General features: G+C 20.3%; 1 protein-coding gene across 1 annotated transcript; it reads right to left on the bottom strand.

Annotated features, from left to right (window-relative positions):
- Positions 1-508: 508 nt before the first annotated feature.
- Positions 509-1,455, bottom strand: LOC136076299 (uncharacterized). Its single transcript, XM_065789773.1, has 2 exons — positions 1,438-1,455; positions 509-1,321 (listed from the first exon to the last, which is right to left on the bottom strand). The coding sequence occupies exons 1-2, from the start codon at positions 1,453-1,455 to the stop codon at positions 509-511; spliced, it is 831 nt and encodes a 276-aa protein (XP_065645845.1).
- Between the last annotated feature and the right edge of the window lie 22,723 nt (positions 1,456-24,178).

Genomic DNA, 24,178 nt, shown 5'->3' with positions numbered 1-24,178 from the left:
TTATTTAATATATATAAAGAACCTATCCATGATAGATAATCCGTTGTTTTAATAAAATCTTTATAAACACTTTTATGTATGTTTTTAAAATAACCATTTTCCAACTTTATAGTTTCAATAGATAACAAAGATACATCATAATATTCTATTATTTTTTTTAATGCAGCTTTAGCTATATCTTTAAGATTTTTTACTTCACTGACGTATTTATCTATAATACTTATATTGTTTTTTCTTATTTCAATTTCACTTATATTATTATCATTCATTGTTGTTTTTCCGTTTGGAGTTAGTACTAAATAGAAACTTCTTTTATTATTTTCATTATTGATAGGATGATTTAAACAAAATGCTTGTAATTGAAATATTTTATTTTTGTTTATTAAAACATCATTCATTTTATTAATTTTAATATATTTTAGCGCGATTAGTACTTTATATTTAATTTATAAATAATCAAATTTAACATAAATGAAAAAAAATAAATAATGATTATATATATTAATTATCATCGTTTATATTTTTTTAATAATGTTTTATTTACCATACCCATACATAAATCTTGATTGATAATCAAGAAATATTTTTCAATTTGCGTTAATATTTCTTTTATTTTTTCGACGTTAAGATTGGATTCATTAGATCCGAGTTCAATAAGTCGTTTCTTAATTTTTTTGCAATCTTCACTATTATTTAAAGTATCATATAATAAGCGTGGATTTTTTTTTATATAGTCGTAATATCTATCTATCTCCATCATATCTAATATAAAAGAAACACTAGAATTAGGATAAATATTATTGTTTCTGCGAATTATGTGCGAATTATAATATTCTTTTAGTTCGGCGAAAAGTCTTTCGCCTATTTTTAATGTATCATAATTATTGTTTTTTATATCATCAATAATGTTTTTATAGTCATAATATTCATGCCCATATATTTTATTTATAAAACAATCATAATTACTTTTTGGTATTTTTATATCATATATTATATTGAAATCATATAACGTATTATTTAACAACCATAAAGGATTTAACCATATCCGATGATCAATAGTGTCTAAATCTTCATGAAACTTTTTATGTATATATTTCTTATCGCCATTCTCCAAATATATACTTTTAATATATAACATAGATATATCATAATATTCTATTATTTTCTTTAATGCAACTTTAACTATATCTCTAAGATCTTTTCCTTCATTGATGTATCTTTCTATAATGCTTATATTGTTTTCTCTTATTTCAACTTCACTTATATTATCGTTGTTTATTATTGTTTTTTTCGGGGTTAATATTAAATATAAATTTTCATGCTTATTTTTATGTTTAATAGAATAATAAAAATCATAAGCGTCTAAAACAGATATTTTATTTTTGTTTATCAAAATATTATTCATTTTATTAATTTCAACATATGTTTAAAAAATACTACTTTATATGAATTCATAAATAATCAAATTTAACAGAAATAAAAAAAATAAATATATATATATATATATGTATATATTTATTTTTATTTGTTTTTAGTTAATTACTAGATATTTTCTGTAATATTTTTAAATTTAATCAAATAAGAAGATGTTTATCTATTAATTTTATTTTTTCTTTAATTTTATCATCGCATTTACTATCAAATAACGAACTTGTTAACATATTACTATAGTATGATTCTATTTCCATAGCAATTAATATAAGTCGTAAATTAAATTGGTTATTGATTCTACTGTATATAAAAGAATCATGATATTCTGTTTCGTTGATAAAGTATTTATGCCCTATTGTAAAAATATCGTATTTATTATTTTTTAAATCTTTTATTAGCTTTTTATATTTACAACGTCCCCATAGATCTTCTGACAAATCATATCTATCTTTTGGTATTTTTATATCAATCGTTAAATTGAAATTGAATAATTTATTATTCAATACATATAAAGCACCTAACCATGACTGATAATCCATTTTTTTTAAATTCTTATAAAAACTTTTATGTATATACTTGACTTCTCCATTTTCTAATGTTATAGTTTTAACAGATAAGAGAGATATATCATAATATCTCATTGTTTTTATTAATGCGGCTCTAGCTATTTCTTCGAGACTCTGACCTTCATCTATATATTTATCTATAATGCTCGAATTATATTTTTCTATTTCACTTATATCATTGTTTTTTAGCATTGTTTTTCCATTTGGTGTAAGTATTAAATTTAAAGTTTTGCATTTAATTTTGCCATCAAGACAATAACATAAATCAAAGGAGTCTAAATCTATTATTTTATCACCTCTGACTAAGATTTCATTCATTTTAAGCAAATATTTTAAATATATGCTATTATATATTAATTTGAGCTCTATTTAATAATAAATTATAAATTGTCAAATAAGTAAACATGTAAGAGCGAAAAAAAAATATATTATATATTTGTTATTTTTCGTTAGATAATAAATTATATTAATAAATATCTTTCAATAAGATTTTTCATTTTTATTTTATCTTCAGTCATTTTACACATACTATATTTCAGCTCGATATAATATAAATTTAAATTCATTATTGTTAATAAAAACGCATCATCAAACAATTTAATGCCATCTCCTCGCGCCAATAAATCAGATTTAATTTGTTTTTCTACTTTACTAATTCTGCCTGCATATTTTTTATCACCTATTACGTATTCATCATAACATTTACTTTCTACATCTTTTATAAGTCTTTCATATCTAGATGTTGACAACTCATAAAAATCATATGAGTTTGTTGGTATTTTTATTCGCATTTTTAGCCCAAATTCGTATAACATATTATTTAATTTATATAAATAACCTAACCATGAATTATCTTTGCTAGCGCATATGTATTTATAATAGCTAGCATAAGTAGATTTTCTTGGTTCATCTGGATTTTGCTTAATAGCTAATAATATTATATCATAATTATCAATGAATTGAGTCAAAACAGATTTAGCTATTTCTTTGAAGTTTTTTTCATTATTAGAATTAAGATAGCTTTTTATAATCTCTTCATTTTTTTGCGCTATTTTATTGTAATCTCTTTCCAGAGCAGATTTTTTCTTTTTCACTGGGACCAAATATAACTGCTTGAATTCATTATAACCATGGCCGCGAAGCGGATAAAAGGATAATTTATAGCTAAGCGTTAAATCTTCTATTATAATTTCTACCATTTTGGCGCGAAATATATTATATTGTTATAGTGATCTTTATAATTTAATATATATAAATTCAGATTGATTAAAATCTTGACGAATCATATGTTAAATAATACCCGCGCTAATTTCTGAATTTTTAATTTATTAACATTAAATAAAACAAATAAATATATATATTTATATAAAATAAATTATTATTGTAAGTAAATAAAATAATTATTATCATTAATATTGTTTTTAATTATTGATGTTTATTTAATATGAATTGTCGCATTTTAACCCACTAATATTTTGATTATTAATTTTTATATTTTAAATAAATATAAATAGATAAATTATTTATTTATACTTTGAGTGAATTATAAAGTAGAATCTTAAATCAAATAATGACCAATACTGAAATTTCGCTAGTCACTTTACCTCAAGTTATTGATATTTTTAGATGTGAAATTCCGGATAAGACAAAAGGTAATTTCATCATAGCAAGATTAATTCCAAAAGAAAAACATAAAGATGAATATCAAGATAGGAGTTTATATTTGGAATATCATTCTGTCAAGAATAAAAATATTGCCGCATTTGAAAATTATTCTTTCGATGATGATGAATCATTCACTAAAATAATCGAAAATGTTTTAGATGTTTTAATAAGAGATTATTATTTATGTATATTCATATATTTAAATAATGAAAAAGAATTTCTCGATATAACAAATCGATTGAGTGATAATTATTATTATTATTATCTTCATTGTTTATATAAGTTAACAAATAAATTGAATAAACACGGAAGATCAATGGACGTGAAAATAATCGTAGAAAAATATAAAGAATATGAAAAATTTCATGTTAATGAAAATTATTATAATAGTGAAAGATATTATATTCATTATGATGACATTAGAAATAATATAAAAAGAAATAAAGATAAATATTTCATCACCACTATAGGAAATGAAGAGTATTTAAATTATGACAAAGATATTGAAAAAATGAAAGAATTTATGCATATTACTTACTATGATGATTGTTATTACAATGGTATATTGTTATTGAAAATATTATCACTAGATGAATATATCGAGTATTTAAAAGATAGAACATCATATGAATGTCTTTATAAAAGGAATCCAAGTATCAATCATGATAGAATAAAAGCTGTTATAGATATGTATCGTGAAAATAATAAAACCGGTGAAGAACTTCCTCATATCATTTTGAATTCGCAAGGAAGAAAAATTTTATCTGCTCTTAAAGCTCTTAAGTTAGAAAAAATAGATTAAAAACCGAAAACCATACTTACTTTATAAATAATTAATTAGCGCAAATATATGAAAATTAATATAAATATTAAATATTATATTATTTTTTCGTGGCGATTATTTAATATATACTGTAATGTTTTAATTAGCTAATAATTTGATTTTTAAATCATCATAATTAAATAAAAAGTAGATAAATATATTTACTTAAATTTAAGTAAATTAGAAATCAAAGTCTGAATTTAGATAATGACTAATACTAAAATTTCGCTAGTTACTTTACCATATGTTATTGATATTTTTAGATGGGAAATTCCAGATAAGACAAAAGGTAATTTCATTATACCAAGATTAATTCCAAAAAAAAAAGATAATGGAATAAAAGAATCTTACAAAAGACTTTTTTATTCGGATTATGATTTTATCAAGGATAAAAATATTGCTGCATTTGAAAATTATTCATTCGATGATGACGAATTTTTCACTAAAATAGTTGAAAGTGTTTTAGATACTTTAATCAAAGACTATTATTTATGTTTATTCATATATTTAAATAATGAAGAAGAATTTTTCGATATAACAAATCAATTAAGCGCTAATTATAATTATTATCTTCACTGCTTATATAAGTTAACAAATAAATTATATAAACATAAAAAATTAATGGATGTAATTATAATTGTAGAAAAATATAAAGAATGTGAAAAATTTGACAATGATAAAAATTATTATAATAGTGAAAGATATCGTATCTATTATGATAACGTTAGAGATAATATAGAAACAAATAAAAATAAATATTTCGCTACCACTATAGGAAATAAAGAATATCTAGATTATGACAAGGATATAGAAAAAATGAAAGAATTTATTTATAGGATTTACTATGATGATTTTTATTACAAAGGCAGATTATTATTAAGTATATTAGCATTAGATGAATACATCTATTATTTAAACGATAGAACATCATATGAACGTCTTTATATAAGATTAATACATATTGATTATGATAATATAACAAAACTTATAAACATGTATCGTGAAAATAATAAAACTGGTGAAGAATTTCCTGATATTATTTTAAATTCACAAGGAAGAAAAATTTTATCTGCTCTTAAAGCTCTCGAGTTGAAAGAAATAAAATATTGATGAAAAAATAAATTTAATCAATATATAATTGTATTTTTTTTTCTTACTTAGCCGCGCTCATCTAAAATTGATATATTAATTATTTTATTTCACTTATTTGTTTATTTGAATTTATATTTATAATATGTCAATAAAGAATAATAAGTTGATATATATTATTAGCGCTAATAAGAAAAACACTTTTAATTTAATAATATGTCCGCTTTTAAAGACCAATTTATTACTATACCAAATGTATTTACCATTTGTAAATCGAAAAGGGATGATTATGAAGATGATAGTTTTGTCATTATAGCATTAATACCAAAAAAAGACAACAATGAAAAGGAAAAAAATTGTGATTCTGACTATTCTTTAACACTTGCCAATAATTTCAGAATGTTACATAAATATTCGATTGAAGATAACGAAGAAACAACTAAAGTTGTAGAAAGAATTTTAGATAAATTCATAGATGATTATTATTTATGTATATTCGTATACTCAAAAATAAATAAAGATTGTTTAAATAAAAAAATAAAAAATGCTGAATATAATTATTATATATATTCATTGTATAAGTTAGAAAACAAATTAAATGAATATAAAAAAACAATGAATGTCATAATAATTCCAGGAGATTATGAAAAACTCGAAAATATCGAAAATTATCATAATGAAATTAAAAAGGAAATAAGAAAAAATCACCATAAATACGCGACATATTATATAGGAGAAATAAAACACAATAATGAGAAAATTGATAAAATAACATCAAAGAAAAATTTATATGATCCATTAGATAATTATTTAATATTATCCACAATAGCTTTAGATACCTATACATATAAAGAATTACATTGTTTGCCCTCAATTGTTGGAGAAGAAGAAATTTCTGATTCTATACCAGATAAAATTAAACTTTATGTGTCGGAGAATATTAAAGCAGAAAATGAAAAGAAACTATCTATTCTTAAATCTCTTGTTTTTAATAAATAAAATAAACAAATAAATAAAAAAAATATAAATAATAATGACTTAACAGTTATTATTATTTATATTTTTTGCTTGGCGGCGAATTTTAGGTAAAATGATATTATTCAGCGCGCAAATTAATTTGAATCTATAAATTTTATATTTAAAGAATTATATTATATTTCAATCTCTTCTATTATTAACTGAAAGTTTCGCTTAAAAGAAATGTCTAGTTGCGATACTTCATATAAATTATTATCAAATATATTTAAAGTTCTTGAATTAAAAGATAATTATGTTGTGCCAATATTAATTTCAAAAGAAAATAATCCAAATAAAAAAGGAAATGTTTTTCTTTATGAAAGCTCTAGATCAATTTATTTATCGATGATGAAAAATGATATTATTTATCACAAAAGATTTGATAAAATATTCGAAAGAATATTAACTGAAATTATAAAAAATTATCATCTATGTTTATTTATATACCCGAAAGAAGAAAATGATTGTTTGGATGAAAGAGAAAAATTAATGGAATATAGTAATTACGTTTGCGGTTTATATAAGTTTGCAAATATATTATATAAATATAAAAAACAAATGAAAGTCGTAGTGATAATAGAAAATCTTAATAATATTTATTTAATTAATGATAAATATGAATATCATAATAATATTAGAGAAAATAAAAACGAATAATAATGAATATTACATAACTACTATAGGTGATAAAAAATACAATGAAGAAGATATAAAGACGGTAAAATTATATGATCTTTGTTACGATAAAATAAATTATGGTGAATTATTAGATTTATTAGCTATTAATGATGATTCTATTGAAGCTATAATTTATGAATTTTTAAAATACGATGGTGAAGGGATGATAGAAGGAATGTTATTATCGAAATATATATAAAAATTCCTTCAACGCTTAAACATATTAATTAAATTTAATTAAGATAATAGATAAACAACAAAAATATAATACTTATTATTATTTATATTTTTTTGCTTGGCGGCGATCTAATTTAAATTAACTTCAATTAATTCATTGATCGATTTGAATTTATATGTCTTAAATTTAAACAAGTATAAGTAAATATATATATGTTCTATATTAGCGCTACAAGAAAATATTAATTTAATATAATGTCTGTTGATAAACTTTCGTTCATCACTATATCTAAAGTATTCAATGTTTTTACGTCATACTTTAATGATGAATTTAAAGATAGTTTTATTATAGTTAAATTAATTCCGAAAAAAATGCTGATTAAAAATAAATTATATAAAATAGCATATATTTTTATTACATATGTTAATCTTGTATTCTTAATTAAATATAGTGCAGAAAATAAAATAAGAACCGATGGAATATTTGAAGTTTTTTTAGATTTTATTATAGAAAATTATAATTTATGTTTGTTTGTATATTCGGCGAAAGATGAAAATTGTTTAAATAAAGTTAGCAAATTAAATGAATATAGTTATTATCTTAAATATTTATATAAATTAACTAATAAGCTAAACAAATATAAAAAACAAATGGAAGTTGTAATGATATTAGAAGATCCTAAAAACGCTTTTATCGCTCAAGATGATGTTAATTATTATGATTATTATAACAATATCATAAAAAATATAGAGACAAATAATAATGAATATTATTATACCACTATAGGTGGCCAAGATGATAATCTAAAGAAAAAGATTATAAGAAAAATATAATCGTCTAAATATGATAATTATCCTATTAATGATAAAATATTAATAAATTTTACAGCGCTTGAAGATACGGTAGATTTTATAAAAAAACATAATTCAAATAATTATGCTTTATATTCACAAGCAAAAGAAATTAAAGAAATTAAAAAACAAAATATTAAAATGATAAAATTGCTAGAAAAATTAAAAATTAATTAATATAATAAAAATAATATATGAATAATAATAACTTTCATGCTAATATTTTATTTTTTGCTTGGCGGCGATTTAATTTAAATTAGCGTTAGTTCACTCATTAATTGATTTGAATTAATATGTTTTAAATTTAAACAAGTATAAGTATAAATATATATATATATTTTATATTCGCGTGACTAGAAAAGATTAATTTAAATATAATGTCTATTGGTGAAACCCCATTTATTAATTTACCTGAAGTATTCAATGTTTTTAAAGAACACTTTAGTTATAGATTTAAAGATGATTTTGCTATCGTTAAATTAATTCCAAAGAAAAAAATGGTTAAAGATAAAGATTATTCTTTGATGCGTATTGCCGCTAAGTTCGCTAATCTTAAATTTTTAGCTATATATCATATAGATGATCATATAAAAGCCGATAAAATATTTGAGAATCTTTTAGATATTATGATAGAAAATTATCATTTATGTTTATTTATATATTCAAAGAAAGATAAAAATTGTTTAGACAAAGTTAACAAATTAAACGAATATAATCATTATATTAATTATCTTTATAAATTAACAAATAATTTAAAAAAATACAAAAAAAAGATGAAATTGGTGATGATAATTGAAAATAATGAAAATGCTTATATTGATCATTATGATGATATTAATTATCATGATTATTATAATAATATAATAGAAAATATAGAAACTAATAATGATGAATATTATTTCGCTACTATAGGTGGAGAAAATATTCTAAAGAAAATAATAAGAATAATAAAATCATTTAAATATAACATAAATGATTTTGATAATGGAATATTATTAAATATAATAGGACTTAATCATTTTATCGAAAGTATAAAAGATTTTAATTCACGTATATCAGGCAATGAAGAAATTAATATAAAAATGATAGAATTACTTGAAAATCTAAAAATTAATTAACGTAATAAATCACACAATAATTATCACGTCAATATTATTATAATAAAATAAATAATAATGATCATATTAATATTATTTATATTTTTTTTCTGCTTGGCGACTAATTATTATTATGTTTATATATTTGATTTTAAATTGAACAAAATTAAAGAAAGATGTCTGAGTTAAAGGTTGAATTCATTAAGGATGATTATAATATTACAAAAAGTCATATAAACACTTTTTATTATCATGAAAAATCTATAATATCAATAGTACCAAACGAATATAATTTAAAGGATCTTAATAATGTTATTATTAACTATTATGAAGATAATATTAAAACCGTTATGGATAAAAATCTTCGACTTATACAGTATTGTATAGAAAACAATAAAGATCCTCTTGAAGTATTAGGCGCCGCTTTAAGTAAATTAATAGATGAATATTATATATATTTTATTATAATCGTTAAAAATGATTGCAATGAGGAAAAGATTTTAAAGAAAATATCTAAACATTCCGACTTATTACACGATTTTAATAACTTCTTGTATAAATTTAATAAATCAATGGATGTAAAGATAAAAATCTATAAAGGTGATAGTTATTATAATTATAATTTTAATCATAAAAATATTATAGAAGATATAGTAAATAAAAATTATAATTATGAAGATAAAATGGGACTTTTTGAATATAGTGAGGATGATATAAAAGAAATAAAGTCGCGTGATAAATATAAAATTCCATACAATAAAAATTTATTATTAGAAATGATGGGTCTCGAAAGACTATATGATTATTATATTGACAATCCCGAAAAAAGAAAAGATAATGATGGAAAAATTATGAATTATCTAGATAAGCTTAGAATTATTTAGATAAATTAAAAATTAATAAAAAATATAAATAACAATATACTAGTTATATTGATATATATATTTTTTTTATATTTATATTATTGAATTTTTACGATTATAACATCAAGTTTTTAGCAAATAAAATAAATTTTTCTTCTTCTTCAGTGCGGGAAATTTTCTTTAATAGTTCATGAAAACGATGGTCGATTTTTAACACGCGTAATATAATTTCATTATTATTATCTGTTCTATAAAAACTTTTTATTTCATTGTCATAATTCTCATTACCTATAATGTAACTTTTATAAAAACCATGTTTAATATCATCTCTAAGTCTTTCGCATTCTCTTTACCATTATTATTTGTTTCATCTGCTTTAAAATTATTTTTTGGCGCGATTATAGACATAGTTAATCCATAGTCGGATAATTTATTGTTCAACCTATAAAACATTACATGTGAGTTAGGATAATCACCTCTTATAGATTTGCAATGCATGTAATAATATACTTTGGCGGGAAAGTGATTATAGCTCAATCTTAGTTCAAACAAACATGGAATATATTCGCGTATAAATTTAGCTAAAATATTTTTAATTAACTGATGCTCGAAATCTTTTTCATTTTTATTTAAATATTTTTCGATGAGATCTATATTAAATTTTGATATATCATTAGCGCTGATATTTTTTCTTTCCTTGGGGACTAATAGTAATATTGTTGGTATTATAAGTTCTTCTTCATCTGTAGTAAAATATGTTATAATACAGTCGACTGAATTCGCAAATAAAAATTTATCCATCGTATTAATTAAGTAAGCAAAAATTTAAGTATATTTTATAAGATATAACGTTAAAATAAAATCGATAAACATATTATATATTCATTAATGTAATATAATATGAAGATAAGCGCAAAAATAAATAATGATAAATATTTTTTATATAGTGTTAAATTTCATTAATGCGAAAATATAATAAATTATATAGTATTATTTTCGGGCTTAGCGCGGCGAAATTAATATATATATATTTGTTTAATTTTACATTTAGCGATTAAAAAATATTAATAATGTATAAGTATTAAAGCCCGAAATAAAGAATAATGTATATTATCAACATTATTAATGTTCTATTTTTAGCAAAAATATATTATTTATAAATTATTGTATATTGATTTTATATTTAACAAAAATAATTTTTAATTTAAATAAGAACACATTTAGTTTATATTCATTTGGCGTCGCAGACAACAAAAAAAAATGAGAATAAATTTATTCTATATTTTCTTAGAGTCTCAGATAACAAGAAAATAAGAATTCATTTAGTTTATTTTTATTTGGCGTCGCAGACAGCAAGAAATAAGTTATTGTAATAGTAATTTATTTTACTTGCTTCGCAAACAACAAGAAATAAGTTATTGTAATAGTAATTTATTTCGCTAGCGTCGCAGACAGTAAATAAAATAAGAACACATTTAGTTTAATATTTCGCTAGCGTCTCAGACAGTAAATAAAATAAGAACACATTTAGTTTAATATTTCGCTAGCGTCGCAGACAGTAAATAAAATAAGAACACATTTAGTTTAATATTTCGCTAGCGTCGCAGACAGCAGACAGCAAAAAAATAAATATTAATAATAAATATTTATTTTTTTTTCGCTTTATATTATTTAACTCTTATCAGAATTTTCTTATATTTTTTCTCCTTTCGAAATATATTCACACAATTTTACAAATAATTTACCTTCGGGTGTTAATTCACTATCCTTTTTACCTAATAAATTAACATAGAATTCGTATATCCCAAATATATGCAATAAATAATTATCATCTTCATTCTCATTTGTTAACTAGCTAATTTTAATACAAAATAATTCATCGTCAGTAAATTTTTTCATTCCTATATTATATATATCACACCCTAATGTAGAACATTGATGATGTTCGAGTTTTTTATCATTACAAACGCATTTATCCACTGAATTGATTATAGAATAATCATTTTTGCTTTTTATTAGATCATTTACAATACCAAAATCTTTTAAAATTTTACATGGCATTATTAAATTAAATTGATTTAATAATTTAATTAAATTATATATATATTTCAAACGTAACGGATTAAGTGAAATAATATTATTATTAAAGTCAGATTCATCAATATAATAACCTGTATAATACCAAAACATTTGATTATTCTCATCGTTAACATATTTTTTAAGAGTAAGGAATGAAATAGCTTCATAATTCTTAATAAATTTATTCATCATAGTTTTAACAATTTCTTTAAAGTCTTTTTTGGCAAATAAATATTTCATTATTATTGTAAAATTTTTTGTCCCTATAAGTTTATTACAATTGAGATCATTTTTATTCTTCGGTGAAATTAACATATTTGGTCCAAAATTTTCATAAGGAATTTTATCACTTCTTATTATATAAGATTTATCATTAAGTGTTTCAATATCATTTAAATCATTATCAACAACATTATTAGTCGACATGATAATTATATATATTACTTTTTAATGATGGTGATAATTTAAAATTATTGTACTCAATATTTTAAATATATTATATATATATTCAAATCAGTATATATGAATTTGAACACATTTTAGCGCAAATAATGATATTGTTGGTATTATAAATTTTTTTTATCTAGAGAGCGAAATATATTATGCAGTAAAATTAGTTCGCAAAATAAAAATTCCATCATTATATTTTGTTAAGCGTCGCAGACAGCAAAAAAATAAAAATTCCATCATTATATTTTGTTAAGCGTCGCAGACAGCAAAAAAATAAATATCATATTTAGTTTATATTTTGTTTGGCGTCGCCAACGAGAAATAGTTAACATAATAGGTTATAGTAATAGTAATTTATTTCGCTTCTTAGTAGACAATAAATAGTTAATATGATAAGTTATTATAATAGTAATTTATTTTGCTTAGCGTCGCAGACAGCAGACAACAAAAAATAAATATTAATAATAAATATTGTATTATCATTAATATTTTTTTTTTTTTTGTTTTATTAAAATTTTTTATATTTTTCTTATTATGAAATATGTTCGCAAAATTTTACGAATAATTTGCCTTCTGGAGTTAATTTATAGCCACGAAGAATACTTTTAGTTGTTAAATCATCATAAAATTCGTATATTCCAAATATATGTAATAAATAATCTGTGTCTCTATCATCCTTTATCAAATCGATGCGTTTAAGATTATATAATTCATCTTCAGTAAAGTTTTGCATACCAATATTAAATATATCACATTTTAATGAAGGACATGAATGATATTCAGATTCTTTATCAGAGCAAACACATTTATCGACTGACCCTATAGAACGATTAGTATGGCTTTCGATCATTTCATTCACATTATAATAAGTGCCTCTTAATATTTTACATGGCATTTTTAATTTAGATTTACTCAATAACTTAATTAAATCATATATATATCCCAGACGTAATGGATTACGCAAAACAACATCATTATTGCCGCGAAAATTATCAATATAATAAGATGATATATATATCGATTTTTGGTAGGAATAATCTTTACTACAAGGTTCTTTAGTCAAGAACGAAATAGCCTCATAATTATCAATAAATTTATTCATTATAGTTTTAATAATATCTTCAAAGTCGCCTTTAGCAGTTAAATATTTCATTATAGTTTCAAAATTTACTATTCCTTTAGCGCAATTATTATTTAAAGAACTTTTATTTTTTGGCACAAATATTATATTTGGCGCAAACCATTCGTTAGAGATCATTTTACTTCTTATCATATAATAATTATTGTCATTAATGGGTTCAATTTTCTGTAAAAATTTATTGAGACTATTATCATCAGACATAATTACGCTATATATATATAATTCAATTAAAATGATATTTAAATTTAATATGTTATATATGAATTCAAATTGATATACATTAATTAAAACAAATAATAATAGATATTGAGTTTATTTCTCTATCGATTTTTATCGCGGCGAAATGTATTCGCAAAATTTAATAAATAATATATCTTCGACGCTCAAATCATAATTTTTTTTGCTTTTTAGCGCGCTATAATAATCATATATTTCTAATATATTTAGCAGATAATTATTATTAATAGACTCATAAGTCCATGGATAGGAGTTTTCGATAAATTTTATATTTTCATCGCTGATTTTTTCATCACCTATAGTTATTATTGATTTAATGTTATTATCTGTAATTGTTTTAAAATTATTATCGATAAGTTTACTTATTTTTTTCAGATGCATTACAGGTAATATTACGCTCATTTGCAGATTTAGTTCGTATAATAGATTTATCAATTTATATATAAACACTAAATAGAATTTATTTTGTTTAATGAATGTATCGTTATATACTAAATATGCGTTCAGATATTCGCCATTATCTTTGCACTCGCAAAATAACTCTGTTATTAAATACATTCTATATTCATTTATAAATTTTATTATTATAGCTTTCGCGATAATTTTAATATCGTTTTCATTCTTTAGATGCTTTTTAATTAATTTAATATTATTGTTACTTATCATACTTACATTATTTTCAAGAATAGATTTATTATTTGGTAGTAATATTAAAACAGGAGATAATAAGTAGTCTTTAATTATATACTTACTTTCTTTCATGTATTCTTGATAATTGAATTTTAATTCTTTTATTAATGAATCCATCTTAATTACTCTTAACACAAAATAATCAATTAAAGAGCGAAATGATAATTTTGTAAATATAAATTTCCAAATTAAAATTGATAAACATAATAAGATACATAATCATTATTGCTCTTTAACAAAAAAAAATAAATAATAATAATATAATATATATTTTATTCCATTTTATAATATAATAGATTCTAAGAATTCTATTATTTTTTGCTCTTCTTCAGTAAGAATAACATTTTTGCGTTTATCTTCCATTAATTTCCAATAATAATCGGTCAAATGAATCATGTCCATTAATAAATACTCACGATATCTATGATTATTGTTTTCTTCTTTAGAATGAAACTCACTATCGCCTAAAGTGAAAATCTTATAAAGATTTTCTTTCTTAAGATCTTTTTCGAAATAATCAAGTGATTTATTTAATGCGTTTTCTGAAAAATAAAGTCTATCTTTAATTATATAATATTTATATTCATTTTTTGTCGCTAACACGTTTATTTTTATTTCATATTTCTTTAACATTTTGTCTAAATCATTTAAAACATTTGAATTTTCACTAAAACATAATTTATTTTCTTCATTTTTATATTCAGAACAATTAGTCAGATAAAAATTATCAATACAATTATTCAAATAGAAATTAATAGTACCAGAATAAGAGGATTTTTCTTGTGTCAAATTAACTAGAGATGATATATATTCATTTTGCAAATTAAGTAATATAGATTTAATTAATTCATTAAGATCTTTATTATTATTTATATAATATTTTATTGTTTTTATATTATCTTCTTCTATTTGTTTTAATTTATTTTTTATATCATCATCGTTTGATGATTCTACGTGATATTTATCTTTTGGAAAGAAAAATAATGATATATTATCTTCGCATTTATTATCTGAGTATAATATTCTACTGACAATAATCGTGTAATTTCTAATGTTTTCGAATTTTAATTTATTCAATTCTACAGCGTCCATTATTTTATCTGAAAATAGTAAATATTATATTTTAAAAATAAGATATATAAATCAAATTTTTAAGATAATATATAAAGTTGAATAAGAAAATTACAATATCGAATATATTAAAAATTTATAATGATTATTCATTAATTAAATAAAGTATTTGCTTTTATTCTTTTTTATATATAGTATATTTATCATTTAATGTAAAATTTGCTAATGTCAGTAATAATATGTGTATTTAATAAATCACTCTTTAAATTATAATTTTTCATATTTTGGCTTATAAGCAAAAAAATAAATAATAATAATAATAATATAATATGTATTTTATTCTATTTTATAGTTTAATGGATTCTAAGAATTCTATCATTTTTTGCTCTTCTTCGCTAAGAATATTATTGTATTTATCAAATTTTAAACTCCAATAATAATTAGTTAAATTAATCATATCCATTAATAAATATTCAAGACATCTATCATTCATATTTTCCTTTTCGAAATAATGCTTATTGTCGCCTAAAGTGAAAATCTCATAAAAGTCATCTTTCTTAAGATCTTTTTTAAAATCATCGAATAATTTATAGAGTGCATTTTCAAATTCTGAATGATAACGTTCATTAATCATATAATATTTGTATTTATTTTTTGTTGCTAACACATTTATTTTTATTTCATATTTTTTCAATATTTTATCTAAATTATTTAAAATATTTAAATTTTCACTACAACATATTTTATATTCAGAAGAATTAGTCAGATAAAAATTATCAATACAATTACTAAGATAGAAATTGACAGTACGAGAAGAATAAAGGGATTTTTCTTCTGTCAAATTAACTAGAGATGATATATATTCATTTTGCAGATTAAGTAAAATAGATTTAGTTAATTCATTAAGATCTTTATTATTATTTATATAATATTTTATTGTTTTTATATTATTTTCTTCTATTTGTTCTAAATCATTACTTATGTCGTCATCTGATGATTCCAAGTAATATATATCCTTTGGAAAGAAAATTAATAATAAATTATCTTCACATTTATTATCTGGATGTAATACTACATTAATTCTAAACGCGTGATCGTCAATATTTCCGAATTTTAGTTTAGGTTGATTCTCTATATCATACATTATTTTATTTAAAAACAACAAATACTGTAATTTTAAATAAGATATATAAATCAAATTATCAACGCAATATATATATATATATATATATATAAAATTAAATAAAAAATTATTATATTAAATACGTAAAAAAATCTATAATTAATGATAATTAATTAAATAATATATTCGCTATTCTCTTTATATATGTATAATATATTCATCGATTAACGTAAAACTTCTACATATTAGTGATGATAATATATATTTAATCTATTTATTTTCGAAAATCATTAAATATATTTTAGCTTATAAGCAAAAAAAAATAAATGAAAATATTAATATATATTACTTGTTATTGTTTAATTTATTTTGATTGATTCTAAATATTCTATTATTTTTTGCTCTTCTTCGGTAAGAATAATATTATTGTATTTATCATTCATTAATTTCCAATAATAGTCAGTTAAATTAATCATATTCATTAATAAATATTCACGACATCTATCATCCATATTTTCTTTTTCGAAATTAAATTTATCATCACCTAGAGTAAAAATTTCATAAAAATTATCTTCATTAAGATCTTTTTTGAAATCATCAAATAACTTATATAGCGCATTTTCTAATTCTAAAAGATAAAGTTTATCTTTAATTATATAATGTTTATATTTGTTTTTTGTCGCTAATATGTTTATTTTTATTTGATATTTCTTTAATATTTTGTCTAAATTATTTAAAATATTTAAATTTTCACTACAACATATTTTATTTTCTTCATTTTTATATTCAGGACAACTAGTTAGGTAAAAATTATCAATACAATTATTAAGATAGAAATTAACAGTAGCTGAAGAGCAAAAAGATTTTTCTTTTGTTAAATTAACTAAAGATGATATATATTCGTTTTGCAGATTAAATAAAATAGATTTAGTTAATTCATTAAGATCTTTATTATTCTTTATGTGATAATTTATTGTTTTTATATTATCTTCTTCTATTTGTTTTAATTTATTTTTTATGTCGTCATTATTTGACGATTCCAAGTAATCTTTATTTTTTAGAAAGAAAATTAATAATAAATTATCTATACGTTTATTGTCTGGGTATAATACTATATTAAATTTAATCGCGTAATCTCCAATATTTTTAAATCTTAATTTATTCAATTCTATATATTTATCCATTATCTATTTAAAAACAACAAATAATATAATTTTAAATAAAACATATAAATCAAATTATCAATATAATATATATAAAGTAGAATAAAAAATTATTATATTAAGTAGATCAAAAAATCTATAATTAATGATAATTCGTTATTCTCCCTTTTTATATATATAATATATTCATTGATTAACGTAAAACCTTCTACATATCAGTGATGATAATATAATTTAATCAATTTATTTTCAAAATCGTTAAATATATATTTAACTTATAAGCGAAAAAAAAATAAATGAAATATTAATATATATATTACTTGTTATTGGTTTAAATTATTTTGATTGATTCTAAATATTCTATTATTTTTTGCTCTTCTTCACTAAGAATAATATTTTTTTTGATTATCTTTCATTAATTTCCAATAATAATCAGTTAAACAAATCATATCTAGTAATAAGTCTTCGCAAACCACACATAGATTATTCACATCTTTATTTTCAGAGTGAAATTTATCATCACCTAGAGTGAAAATTTTATATAGATCATCCTTTTTAATATCTTTCTCAAAATTTTCATATGCAATAGTTGTTTTGAGATAATTTCCATTTTTGATTATATCATATTTATATTTATTTTTTGTTGTTAATACATCTATTTCTATTCTATAATTTTTTAATACGTTATTTAAATTATTTAAACATTTAGTACGAGATGCATAATTTTCTTCATAATTATATTCAGAACAACTAGTTAAATACCAATTTTCACAAAGATGAAGAGATTCTTCTTTGGAGTAGTTAAATAATTCAGTAGAATTAAATAAAGAAGTTATATATTCGTTTTTTAAATTGAGTAATATAGATTTAGTTAACTCATTAAGATCTTTATTATTATTTATATAATATTTTATTGTTTTTATATTATTTTCTTCTATTTGTTTTATTTCATCTTCTATATCTTTTGGAAATTCTTCATGATCATAATATGTTTTACCTTTTGGATAATGAGCTAACGATATACTATCTCTGCGTTTGTCATTATCCGAATATACATCATTAATACCAATCATATAAGCATAATAATTTCCAAATTTTAATTTAGGTTGATTCTCTATATCATACATTATTTTATTTAAAAATAATAAATATTTTAATTTATAATAATATATATAAAATCAAATTATTAAGATAATATATATATATATCTGAAACTTAAATGAAAATGATAATAACAAATATAATATTGAGAATCTATAATGAATAACGTTTAAATATGTGTTTAATTACCTTTTTCTCATATATATAAAATTCACTTCGGGTAGGTAATTATGATATATATTAACTGATTTGCTCTCGAGATTATAAATTTCTGGTGCGTAATTGACAAATAAAAAAATAAATAATAATATAAATCTATCATTCATTATTTGTTTTTTTTAATTTATCTATTTAAGAATCTAATCTAATAGACTCTAAAAATTCTATTATTTTTTGCTTTTCTTCGTTATTAACGATACTATTTATCTCTTCATCATCATTCATATAACCTAAATAATAATTTTTTAAATGAATCATATCCATTAAGAGAGTTCCACATAGCCAGCATTTATCGTAGTTTTTTTCATCATTTACATTTTCCTTTTTGGTATTAAAATTATGCTTATCATCACCTAAAGTTAAAATCTTATAAACATTATCTTTCATAAGATGTTTCTCGAAACTTTTATATGCTTTACAGAATGCATACTCCGAGAGAGAAAATCCATATTCTATTATACTATATTTATATTTATTTTTAGTCGTAAACACATCTATTTGTATTCCGTATTTTTTTAACATTTTATCTAACTTATTCATAGATCTACTACAACATGTATCATCTTCTTCATTTTTATATTCAGAGCAGGTAGTTAAATACAAATTATTGGTATCATATATACGCCAACAATGAGGAATATCAATACTATCTTCAAGAGAAAATTTTTCTTCTATCGAATAGATTAAAGATGATATGTATTTATTTTTTAAATTAAGTAATATAGATTTAGTTAATTCATTAAGATCTTTATTATTTTCTATATAATATTTGATTGTCATTATATTATCTTTTTGTATTTGTTTTATTTTATCTTCTAAATCTTCCGGCGATAATTCATAATATGTTTTATCTTTTGAATAGTTGACAAATAATATATTACCTTCACGTTCGTTTGAATTTTCTATATTAATGCTAATCTCGTGAGTTCCAATATTTCCAAATTTTAATTTATGCGGTTCAGCCTCCATTATTTTATTTAAAATGGCGAATACAATAAATTATATGTTATCGTTAAGTAATATATATAAAATCAAATTATTAACATAATATGTGACAAAAATAAAAACAATAATGTTAAGTATTTTAACGTTGAATGTTAAAAAAAATTTATAAGATTAAGTATTTTAATGTATACTTACTTTTTATATATTTTAAATTATTGGATTTAAATGCTTTTATCGCTTACGCGAAATCTCCTATAATATATATTTGACTCATTTGCTTTCGAAATATAAATTTTCCAGATAAATGAATTTATATATATATATAAATGTTAGCTCTAAATAAAAAAATAAATAATAATAATATATATTATATTATTATTATTTATTTTTATTTTTATTTTGATTAGTTTGTTTTATTCAATTAAATATATTATTTAAACATAATAAAATTTAATTAAATTTAAAAATTCCATAATTTTATTCTCTTCTTCGTTAAGAGTATTATTTACCATTTTATTGATTAATTCTATATAATAATTTTCTAGATAAGTCATATAAATTAAAGGACATTGATATTTAGTACTACATTCATTGTGGTTTTTTTCAATATACGTATTTTCTTTTTCAATGTCGCATTCATCACTTCCTATAGTGAAACTTTCATAAATATGATTCTGCTCAACGTCTTTTATGATTTTTTCGTACACTTGAGCGTATACTGACATTACTATATTATTTTCAATCATATGATAATCATTTTCAGGTATAAATACTTCTAATTTTACCTTATATTTTTTTAATAAATTATCTAACGCCTTTAAATGTTCTCCACATATAGTATCTTGTTTATATTCTTTGAAACCAGTTAAATACGAATTTCCAATTGAATGTTCATCTATATCTTTTAATAGAAATAATATATATTTATCCTTTAAATTGAGAAACATAGATCTAATTAATTCATTAAGATCTTTATCATCATTTATATAGTTTTTTATTACTTCCAGATTATCAGCTATTATTTTTTTAATATTATCATAATCTTCCTTTGAATTATAACTATGATTTGTACTAATTTTAGGACATGCTACTAAAAACGCTTCACAATCTTTAGAACGATGAAATGTAAAATTATACCGTATATCATTGTTAAGTGTGAGTTCATCTTTTGATTTTAGAATATCCATTTTTTCGTTTAAAGATAGTAAATATATATATAATGATTTATTTCAGTTTATTAAATTATGAAATGTTAAAATCAAATCGATGAACATCATATATCCTAGATAAATTAAAGAAATAAATAATCTATTCATCTATTTGAATTTGATCGAATGAACAATAATAAATTATCATATTAGTCAGATATTTAAAAAGAAAAAGAAATGGAAAATTTAACATTAGAATCCCAATCGATATCATTCATCATTAATAATGCGAATGATAAATTTAAGCTTTCTCCTATCTATAAATTCACAGTAGAAGAAAATAACATTAGAGTAATAAAAGAAGCATTTATAATTGTTATTTCGAAAGATGAAAAAGATGATAATATTGATTATGAAAATGTGAAAATAACTAATTTAAAAATTATTAAAAATTACATTAATGAGAACAAAAATATTTATTCTTTGATTAATGCTATTTTGACTAAATTTAAAAATGAATTTATTTTGTTCGCCGTAGAGCGAGTAACAATAAAAGCAAAACATAATGATACTATTTATTATTATAATACTTATGAACATGATATATACAATGACGACTATTATTTATATTCTTTAAATAACACGTTGGGAAGATACGGTATAAAGACAAAGGTGTTTATATCAGAAAATGCATGCGATGCTTATAATTATAAAAGTAAGTGCGAAAAAGACGATATTAATATGTATAAAAAAACTATGGCTAAATATATAAAAAATAATAATATATGTAATAACATAGTAGTAGGATCTGATATTGATAAAGATGTTAATGAAATTTATCTCAATAATGATATGGAAAAAATAATAAATAATATCGAAACTAAAACATATAAAATAGACAACAATAGTTGGTTTTTAATAAATATATTAGGTTTATCCTCAGTTTATTCAGAATTAATACTTAAACTAAAGATTAAATCTTATCTTAGTAAAGAAGAAAAACAGCTTTTAATGTTTATGAAGTTTATTGAAATTGATTAATTAATTTGTAAATATTACATTGCATTAAACAAAAAAAATAAATAATAGTGAATAGTATATAGTGTTATTTATTTTTTTTGTTTTCATATATATGTTTATTGATTTTATTATTGTTTATTATATTTTAAGCAATTGCTAAAGAAAATAAATTTATCATGATGTTATCGCGTTTATTATTTAAAAAAAGAACTAACATTATGAGAAATAAAGAAATGTCAATGTTATATGCGAATATTAGTCATGATGTAATCAACATTGTTGAATATGAAAATAAAAACGATCATGGAGATAATATTATTAAACAGATAAAATTAGTTATAGCTGAGAAAAATAAAGAATCTACTATGTTTACTGATCAATATATAGAAACTCAAAATATTAAAATACTTGAAAATTATATATATAATAATAAAAACTTCAATGAAATACTTAAAGATATTTTAATTAATTTAAGTAATAAACATAATATATATATTATAGAAGAAGTATATAATGAAACAAAAGGAGATTGTTATTTTAATGGTTATTCTGAATCTTTAATTAAAAAATCTGGTCAAATTTTATTGAATAAATTAGATATTTTATTGAGAAAATGTGGAGTGCAGTTAGAAATATTAGTACCAAACGATGATAAAATTTATACATCCAGAAATCATATAGATTATTTAAACGACTTCAATGCATATATTCGTATCGAAAAAAATGTAAAAGAGAATAAAATTCAAGGAAGTTTTACTATAGGATGTGATAAAGCAGATATTGCTAGTGATTATCATCCAAAGGTTGTAAATGATATTAAAAAATGAATTGTTAAAAATGATATAATATATTCTTTGTTAAGTATCGTCAACTTGAAAAAGTATTATTCTGATTTTGTAGGAGCTATATGAGGTTATAATATTAAGTTAAATAAACTAAATAAAGAGGACAAAAAACTTTTAAAATTCTTAAATTATTTATGCGCTAAACTCAATTGAATTGATCATATTGATTAATAAAAACAAATAAAAAAAATAAATAATAATATAAATTACTATTTATTTTTTTTTTAGCTTAACTGAGATTATATTTAATTATAGTTTTAATTCTAATATATTAATTTTGAATAAAATATAATAAATAAATCTGCATTAATTTTTTTAAAATAAATAATGGAAAATATTCAATCTAAAGAAATTTCACTGCAATATAAAGATCTACAACCAAAAATATGTATACTTTATCAATTTGAAATTACAAAGCTTAATAAACCCGAGATAATCCGTGGTTTTAAATATTTAAATTTAATTATTTTTCCAAAGAATAAAGAAAATTATGATGAGGATTTAGAAAAAATTAAAAAAACAAATATAGAAATAATTAAAAATAATGTCGACGATGAAAAAAATATGCATAAAATGCTTAAAGATATTTTTATTAATATCAATAATAAATATACGATATATTATATTGAATTAATAAATAATATATCGAATGGTGATATTTATTTTACTGGTTACTCTGGATATGAAT

This window comes from Hydra vulgaris, chromosome 02, assembly GCF_038396675.1.
Source record: "Hydra vulgaris chromosome 02, alternate assembly HydraT2T_AEP".
NCBI classification, from domain to species: Eukaryota; Metazoa; Cnidaria; class Hydrozoa; order Anthoathecata; family Hydridae; genus Hydra; species Hydra vulgaris.
This window is presented reverse-complemented; position numbering and strand designations above follow the sequence as displayed.